The following is a 9,796-nucleotide window of genomic DNA, read 5'->3' as shown; positions in this document are numbered from 1 at the left end:
CCGCAATCTGTTCTCCTCCATTCTCTTCTCGGGATCTTGGGCATGCATGCCCACACGCCCAGCATGAATTTAAGCCACCGGGTCTGGGACTTGAACCGTGTTCGACTACATGGGAGTTCAATGACATAGTCATTATGCTAACTGTTGGTTCCGACAAAAGTGTTTTAATGTCAGGGATCCAGGCTCCATCAATGTGAGCAAACATTACTATTTGGAATTAAAGGCAAACGACTTCACTTAAACAATTATCTTACAGAGCAGAAGCATTAATTGCATTATGGATATGTGAGTTCTTCTATTTGAGTAAACAGAGCTACTCTGTATCTATCCATATCTTCTTCAGGAAATATCTTTTTTTCCTTTGTGTTTTTTACAAGAGCATCTTTGTCAAACAGAATGTAAAAATGAGAAATACAAAGATGCAACGTATGAAACAGATACCAATAAATCCCTTCGGTATTATTACATTCCTATGTCTTTGGAATAGTAATTTGGATTCTAAAATAGCAAAGAACAAAATCCATTTAAAACTACAAAAAGTTGGAACAACCTTTAATATGTTTGTGTGACTGACTTACTGCTGCAAATGCAAACGGGAAATGTATTAGCTTTCAACACACTTTAAAGGCATCTGCAGTAGCGTGTGTTTGTTTATCTGGAATGTCTGTTTTAACTTCTAAGATCTGGAAAATGAAGAGGTTCTAAACAGAATAGAGAAGGGTGAATTTCTGTCTTCCTTCTCTGGAAGTGTTATTAAGGAGTTTCTGTGGCAATATGCCCACTCTGATTGCTGGGCTGTTTTGACACTCACATCTGTTCTGTAATTTAAAAGCAATCATGGATTTCAGATATCAAAGTAGTTAGGTAATAGGTACAGTTGACAGCCTCACCCTGTTACTGTGAAGAACGTCATTCTGTGTATAGGATTGCTATGTCTGAGACCCCTTGCATAGCGTTTCATAGACCAGGTTCATGGGGTACCTAGATTGTCTTTTCTGTTTTGCAGCCTGCCCGCCCTGCCCTTGCCCCCCATTAACCTGGGTCCCTATGAGGACGTAAGGCACATGTGGCATGCAGTCCTTCAGCTCTGGGACCCATTCCTCCTGTACGTTGTGGTAAGAGGCTGGATTTACAACGGAGAAGCAGATCAAAAACACATCTGTGTTGGGGTAGGAGAGTGGCCTCAGCTGGTTGTAGTCCTCCTGTGGGAAGAACAGACACAAGTTGGTGCAGCCTGGGCAGTGGGGGCCGTGGGGGTTCCAGGGAGTGGTCCAGGGAAGATCTCACCATGGCAGACTGTGATCCAGGGCCTTCTCTTGCCCTGGATGCTGGAGATTTGCCATATTGTTAGAAATAAGGAAGCCATCAGTCAAAGAAACACCTTTTTGTTTTGTGTAGAGATTACTGCCTCCACCCCTCCCCCCATTATCTATCTATCTGTCTCTGTCTGTTTGTTTGTTTGTTTATTTATTTATTTATTTATTTATGGCTAGAGGGTGCTTGCACCATACAGAGAGGGAGAGGGAGAGGAGAAAGCATCCTTCCCTGTTCCCGCACACAGGGCATGGACACACTGCAATCTCTTCTCCTCCACTCTCCCTGCTTTTGGGATTTAGTGCACACACCCACATGTGTCTGGTATGCTTTCTGAGTGGCCTGGTAGGAATTTGAACCTTGATTGGCCAAGTAGGATCCAGCTGCCTTGTCCTTAGGCCTTGTCCTATATCTTTTTAAGATGAAATGAAAAAAAAACATTTTTTTTTTTAGAGATTTTTTGCTATAGGGCACATGTGCTCTCTGGAGACAGAGAGACAGAGAGTGAGAAATCACTCCCAGGGGGGATGGCCACCCTGCAATCCCTTCTCCTCCATTCTCTCAGGATTCTGGGCATGCACGCACAAAAGCTGGTGTGAGTTTCCAGCTACGGCGTCTGGACCCGAACTGTGGTTGGCCTTGTGGGAGTCCAGTGCCTTAACCACTCTGCCACCTACTGGCCCTGAAAATTTTATAGTTTTATGGAGCTTTAATTTATATACCATAAAGTTCACCAATTTATTTTTCAATTTTATTGGCATTTAAGGTATCCAACAGGATGTTTTCATATTCAGATATAAAGGAAGTTCAGAAAAATTTGTGGAAAATGGAATTAAGTTTATTTTAGTGCAAAAATATTTTAAAATTCGTGCATAATATTTTAATATCCATTGTCCATGAACTTGTTGAAGACCCCCTCATAGATACTACAGCCAAATTTCATACATATCTTCTCACATTGTTACAGTTTTAAAAAAATGGTGAGTGTGCTAGAAAGCCACCCTTTATAATTTTCAGTTTATAATACAGTATACTCATTATGCTGTATATTAGATCTCTATTCATTCTGTGGAAATATAACTTTGTAACCTTAACCAATAACACCCCATTTCCTGTCCTCCCCTCTTGCCCCTAGTGACAACTGTTCTATGTATTCAAGAGATCACCCATGTGGAATGGGTAATTCCATAAAGATTATTGCAATTCTCCTGTCATGTTGGAATCGTGTTTCATTGAATATGTGTTTAAATTACAGGGCTATTTGCCAAAGCCAAGGAACATAAATCCTCTTCTTACACTATTTTAAAAAGTTGTATTCAAATTTAATTTACAATGAGCAAACTAAAATGCAATACAGAGGGTCAGCAGCTGGCGTGGTGGTTAAAGTGCTGGATTTCCACATGACAGACTGCAATTTGAGTCCTGGACCCAGCAGCTTGAAAATTGAGTGTGTGCATTTGTACCCAAATCCCAAGGGGAGAATGGAGAAGGGATTGTGGCATGGTCATACCCCTTGGGGAGGTGATTTCTCACTTTTCCTCTCTGTCTCTCTCTCCAGTGAATGAACATGCCCTATATAGCAAAAACCTAAAACAAACAGAACAGAATTATTGTCAAATTAGACACCACATTATAGAACTATATTAGAGGAGGGTTTAGAGCTAAGAATTTGATATGATTTCTAAGTGGCCTTCAGGCCAAATAAATGAAATACTGTATTTATTTTCTTCCCAAAGACTTATCACATCTGAATATGCTCTGGTTGAACAGTTTCTGGTTACATAAGATATTTATCTATGGGACCAGCAGATGGCATAATGATTATGTTGCTGGACTCTTCATATGGCCAGTTGTGGTTTGAGTCCTGGACCTGGTGGTTTGACACTGACGCTGGGTGTGTGTGCATGCATGTCCAAAATCCCAAGAGGAGAATGGAGGAGAAAGGATTGTGGCATGGCACCCCCTGGGGGAGTGATTTCTTGCTTTCTGTCTCTCTAGCACATGTTCTCTATAGGAAAAAAAAATCTTAAAAAAAAAGAGATTTATCTATGTTGTTTCAGTGGAAGTTAGATAAATGCAAAGCAAAATAATGCATCAACTTAACTTTGGAAAATGTCAGCAAGAATCTTTAATGGTATGTGAAATGTTCTAGGAGGTTCCAAGCTAAACTTTATTTTAATAGGATGTTTTATGTATTTTCATAGACTGTAACAACACATAAGCCCAAAATAACTTTGTGCACGTGTATATACACACACCACATTCATATATATACCACAACCTGACACGTATGCCCATACATATCACATACACTCTATATATGTATACATGCTGCCCACAAGAATATATTATGTGAGCATATGTGCAACCGAACCTTTATGTTCACACTGCTCAAATAAATGTGTTTGTAGGGATTGTAGTGAAAGACAATATATCGATCCACTTGTTAGGGTTCTGACTACTCTTCCTAACACTTCAAAAAATGATAAACCTTCTGGGCTCATGGCTCATTACAAAAACGCAAACATTACGGAGGTACATAGAGACAAAGTGAGTTTGTTTTCATGCCTGATATAATCTCTAGTAGTTCTTTCTCTCTCCCCACAGGGAGCTATTGCTTAACATTATCTTTCCGAATATTTTGTACTTATTTACATACATAATATACACGTGCTTAAAGACATACATGCACGATATCGTTTTTATTGTGCCCCTCCTTTTAAAAGCTCAGTCTGGATATCCCTTTAATGTCAGCCTTGCTGTCTTCATTCGGGCTCTAATAATACCTCTATGAAGAAGTGCGCAAACTGGCACACACATGTGTCTGGAGCAAGGTCATCTCTGCTTCACAGACTTGCATTGGTTTATCATTTAGCTTCTCAAAGTACCCGGAACACAGGGCTCAGTATGCATGGCCACAACTATTAGTGTTCAAAACTAAGCAGGCATTGTAGGTACTTAAGGAATTTGCATTCCAAGATGGCAAGGATACTAAATACTGAATCCTAAAAATTAAATTGAAAAACGAGAACAATGAACCTGTTACAGTAGCGCGTTTACCAAATTTCTATGAAAGCAACTAACTAGGAGTTGGGTACGTGACATAGATGCAGGTCATACTGGGAAATTGAGCCAGGCCTACTGGGCGCATCTCCGTTGTGCCGGTGCTATGTCTGCGTGTTAGGGAAAAGGTGTGGGGACCGAGGCCGTGGGGAGGGGGATAGCTCAGCTCTTGGTGCTGGAGCTGAAACGAAACCTTTTCTTTCACGGTCTCTTTACCTCTGTTTTCTCTCTGGAGAATTCCCTCAGAGAGCAGCTAAAAGTCCCACAAGCTCAGAAGTCTTCCCAGGCTGTAATCGGCAACTCTGATGAGCCATCCACCCTTGGCACTTCATCCTCCCATCAGGATTGTGGTAAATAGATGAGGAACCGGGTTGCTTCTCCCCTCGTTTCCCCCTGTACTCTCTCCACAGCAAACATTCCTGAAGTACATTGCCTCACTGTCTATGGGGACCTGCAGATAAACATGGGGCTTTCTCGTGGGTCACTGACGGCAGTGGCTTTCATGAGAATCATTTGATGCCCTGCCCACCAACTACCTGGCTTGGCCTGGCCCCTCCTTCTGCAAGGGCCAGTTAAACCAGAATCTCCGGAGAGTGGGCCTGGGTATCTGGAAATTCTGATTTAAATGGTCTGGGTTGGGCCTGGAGTTGAAAACAACGAACTCGCATCACCATCATCTTCAACATTAACCGGGCTATATGGAGGGTTTGTAACTAAACGCCACGCACTGCTTCAAGCACTAACATGCATCTCCATTGAATCCTCACAACGGGCTGGAAAGATGGTAGCATCAACATTGGAATGTCATAGAACAGGAAGTTAAGATTTAGATAAAGTTCCACGATGGGCCACTGTCACAGTGGGATATTTATCCTCAATTCACCTCTTGCACACTGCTGCAGCTCAGAATTTTAAGTGACAGGTTAAGTATTTTCTCGAAACTTCAGTCATCTGGGAATCTTAATATAGACTCATGCCTTACCCACGGGTCTGAGAAGAGAAATGTTACGCCGTGGGATGTGTTATCGACCATAGTTGATAGCCTGCACCTGCTTGAAACCACCACCAGATGGCAGCAGACACTGTATATTAAAGCTGAAAACCAAAACAAAACAGACGCGAGAAACGTCCCAAGTAGGAAGGAGCACCGGTAGTCTGAATGGATCATGTTTCTTTGATTTTTTTACCCAGCAGCTATCAGAGGAATTCTGCTGACATTGTGGAAAGCCAGGAAGCACGGGTGGCTGGGCTGACTAGGTGGGAAGGGGAGAGGAGTTTGTGTTTCTGATCACTTACCCTCTGTGCAGGAGAGCCCGGGCCCTCCAGCAGAGAGGTTTCAGAGGGCATCCAGTTCTCTGTATTCTGGAGCTCTCTGTGGAAACCTTAGTCCTGCGTTGTAATTTCATTTAAAAAGGTTTGTTGTCTACTGAATGTGTGTTACTGTTAATGACTGTATGAACTGTTAGTGTATAAGGCAAGTGAGAATTGGGAGTCCAGTTGGGAGAAGAAAATGAAAATACATGAAACAATTCAATTTATGTGGAAGTGAGACGGTTGAGTTGCTCTTGCCCTTTGTTAGCTAATTTGTGAATCACACAGGATAGTTATCTGACTGAAGTGGAAAAATGTGATTTCACGGCTGGAAGAGGCCTCAGAGGTTGGTTAGAGCAGCACTAGGCACCACCGCCAGCCTGGTAGAAATGCACTCTCAGGCGCCCCGCGGAGGCTCTGACAGGCACTGCACCATCCACCTTAACCCTGGGGGGAGTCTGGAGCAGCTGTTTCAGAACGGCAGGTAACTGTTCTTCCCTTCCCTCCCTCTTTTTCCTCCCCTCTCTTTGCTTCTTAGCCAGCTCTATGGTGTAACAAACCAAGGACTAGCCAGAGCGAGTGATTTCATGACAGAGCGAAAATACCATCATAAAAGGCTCATCCCCGGGGCTGTTGGGGAAGTGTCCCCTCCAGACAGGGCCAGGCAGCAGGACACTGGGGGATTTGCATTTGTCCCAGTGAGAAATGACTTTGCAGTGGAGCTGGTTTGACCCAAGTTGGTGATCACGCGCTGAGGTGATGTCAAAGGCCTATGACGAGTGGGTGCTGAGCGAGGTCTCCTCTAATGTTGAAACTGACCACGGAAGACAGGTGTTTATGTGTGTGCTGTTCTTGTTTGAGAAAGGATCTTGGGCCCAGTGCTGGATCTTGGACCCACATGTGAAGGTCATTGGTTTGTGTTTCAGGACCTCCTTGTGCATTCTGGGTACATGCTGTGAGCATGCATGCATGCCTGCGATCTGGGACAGCTGGGTTTAGGAGTGCATTGTGGCTTAGGGACCTGTTCGGGGTGCCCATCTTTAAAAAAAAAAAAAGGGAAAAGAAAAAAGACCTCTTGCCTAGCCGCCTGATAACTGGGACCACAGGTGGGCATCATTGTGCTCAGCGCTTTCTCTCTCTCCTTAAAGACAGGGTCTAACTATGTCACCTAGGTTACCCTGAGCCTGCTGAGCTGCAGGAGTATAGGTGCACACCCCCTTGCCCAGGCTTCCATGTGGCCCCAGCGTGGGAACAGCGCCTCAGGAGTGCAGGCCACCGTGGCTTGGCTGCTGTGTCCTTCTTGAAGGGATGGTATTTTAATCTCAACGAGCAACCTGGATGGGGCTTTGGAGGGCTAAAGTGGACAAAGAGGCCAAGGTTGGGGTAGGGAGGGAGACCTAGAGTGCTGTGTGTCTTTACCCTGAAGGCAAGAGAACGTTTGGTTTAAAGAGGGATCTAGTGCTCTTGGGAAATTATTAAAAAAGGAAAGTTCAGAGACAGCCTCCAGAATCAGATGGGCCAAACATCTGGGTGCTAATTATCTCCGGGGACAGCCACATCACGACGGCACAGGTGGCAGCTAAGGGAAGCCGTTGAGGCAGCATGTTTCAGCCTTCCATATGTTTGAACCAGCCGGGGCCCTGTGCGAGTGCAGACTGTGATTCAGGAGCTGGCCAGGAACGAAGCCTGAGAGTTTGCATTTCTAATGCGGGCAGTGCTGCTGGTCAGGGACCACACTTGGAGTAGTGAGGAGCTGTACTGACCACTGCTCCCTGCCCTGTGCCCACGGTAAATTGGAAATAGGCTTCTCTTCCAAATATTCTTGGGTTTAGTGACGTTTATTCCAGAATTTTCAGTACAAGTTTCATTTTCATACTCTCTCTTCAGTTAGGCATGGTTTAGAAAATGTGGACACCACGGATAGATGGTTCATAGCCTAGTGTGTAAGGGTGTGGGCTGTGGAGACAAGTTCTCAGGTTCAAATCCCCACCCTGCCTGAGACTAGGATGTGATAGCAAGCTAATCCTCTCTGCCTCAGTTTCCTTACCTGTCCATAAGGCCGAAATAATGCTGACCACAGAGGATCGTTATGAGAATAAGATGTGCTAATATTTGTAGGCCATTTGAAACTGTCTTGAGCCAGGACGTACCTTAGCGCCCAAGTAAGAGAGTCCATCCTCCCTCCCGTGCAGAAGCTGCACTTCCTGGGACAGTTTTCCTGCCCTCACTGGGGCCTGCCCAAACCGGGGCTGAATCTGGAATTTACTTTTCCTGAACTGAGTGGTAATGAGAACCAACTGTTTGCCAATTCCAATTGCATCTCTCAGTTGATGTCCTTATAGCTCCATTTTTCATAATTAGGGGAGAAGTAAGATCATATCCTCAGGTTACTTTTACCAATAGCCTGTCATGTGGGCAGACTGCTCCCCAGCCCTTCAAATCCACACTCCTGACACCCACGTTGCGGTGAGTGTGAGCGAGAAGGTCTGAGCTGCTCCTAGAGGGGCCACATTTGTCCTGAGTTTCAGGCAAACTTTCCGAGGGCTGATGCCAGAGCCTGTGCTCCAGATGGCTGCACAGGCCAGCCAACAGCAAGGAGGGAGGCTGCATCCTTCCAAGTAGACCTCGGGTTGCTGTTAATGAACCCCAGCTGCACTCGCATCCCTGCCTGACCACGTGCTTCTCCAGCCACTGGGGAAAAAGAGGGGCCTCAGAAACCAGGGCCGGGTGAAGATGTGCGTGCACCATGCAGCTCTCGGATGATGGCCTGCCTTGTTCCCACAGGCCCCTGGTCACGGCGACAGCTGAGCAGCTGTGCCCCAGGGACAGATGCCCTTCCATGCTTGCCCACGTTCTGTGGGGCTGGTGTGTGGAGAACTTGGGGTTTACCCTGCTGAGAAACCACTGCCGGGTGAGGCTGGCCAGCAGCAGGATACGGAAGAGACTTGGTCCTCCCTGGCAGTGCTGCTAACCACTGCTTTGGAAGATGCTGTCTCCATCCTGGAGTTTGGCTCAAGAGGTCACATCTGAGCGGGGCTTCGTTCATGTCACTTGCCTACGTGAGGGCCCACTGAGAGGAGGCAGGACCCCTTCCTACAGTGGCTGTCTCCTTTACAGGCGGCTGGCATAGAGTGGTGCTGGCTCAGAGCCATGACCTGGAAACGATCCCCCTTTTCAGGGTGGTGCTCCTCAGCTGGCCGAGGCCCAGGCTGTGCTGGGGCACCCCACCCCGGCCGACTGCTTTCCTTGGGGCTCTCGTGACGCACTCTAAACAAATTGATCTCAAGTAGGTCATGGAAAAGTCAGTCGGGGGACTTGTTCTGTAGCAGAGCCAAAGAGCTGAGCCTTAGAAAGCCCTATCAGAGGGACTTTCAGTAAAACACCACTAGGGCAATTGCGGGGCGGATGAGCTGGCACGGCCTCGGTAGCTGGTGGATTCGGCTTCCCAGCTGGCTCACTGCCTCCCCAGTGTGAGCTGAGGGGCAACACACATCACCCTGAAAAGCCCTCACTTCGTGGTCTGACTTAATGTCGGGAGTTCTAACAGGTGACCCAGGGCTCTGAAGACTTTCTTCAAAGGACCACACACACTCAAAGACCGAACGTCCGTTGGTTTCACAGGTTTGGCCGGGGAGCTCCGGCTGCACAGCTGTCATGTGCTGGCAGTGTGTATTTGTGACTTAATTCCAAAGTGTCCTTAGCAAGTGCATGGCTGAACTATGAGGGGACCAGCGTGTCTCAGACTGGGGCTGTGGGCTGTGGTCATATCTGGGACAGACCAGATACGTGGGAGCAGAGGGAAGCCAGGTCAAATATTTTGTTCAGATCTGACTTTGAGGGGGAGATCCTGAGTTCCTATCACGGCCTTTCAGAACATAGCTGCTTTTTCAGGGTGTCTTTGTCATCTGCGACCTACAGTAAGCTCAGGACAGAGATGAGGGGCACTCCTTGGTTTATTCAGATAAGAAAAACCCTAATGATTTAAGCAAGATGGACCTCTGAAGCTGGATCCACAGACTTATTTACTTTTTGTGGTTCAGGGACTGATCAATCTTTTTTTTTTTTTTTTTTTTTTTTTTTTTTGGGGGGGGGGGAGGGGTTTTTTCTT

At 46.0% G+C, this 9,796-nt stretch overlaps 1 protein-coding gene across 3 annotated transcripts in view; it reads right to left on the bottom strand.

The window, feature by feature from the left end:
- The window catches only part of RHOJ (ras homolog family member J), a 108,645-nt gene that overhangs the window by 19,987 nt on the left and 78,862 nt on the right, over positions 1-9,796 (bottom strand). The window contains exon 3 of one of the 3 annotated variants that reach the window (XM_006142385.2): positions 1,038-1,202. In XM_006142385.2, the coding sequence (XP_006142447.1) occupies positions 1,038-1,202 (165 nt within the window). The remainder of the gene's footprint in view (positions 1-1,037; positions 1,203-9,796) is intronic. The other 2 variants (XM_006142384.2, XM_006142383.2) reach the window with 2 other exon arrangements.

The sequence above is a fragment of the Tupaia chinensis genome, unplaced genomic scaffold, assembly GCF_000334495.1.
Source record: "Tupaia chinensis unplaced genomic scaffold, TupChi_1.0 Scaffold000075_1, whole genome shotgun sequence".
Taxonomy (NCBI): Eukaryota; Metazoa; Chordata; class Mammalia; order Scandentia; family Tupaiidae; genus Tupaia; species Tupaia belangeri.
Note: the sequence above shows the minus strand (reverse complement) of the source record. Positions and strands in the feature narration are given on the sequence as shown.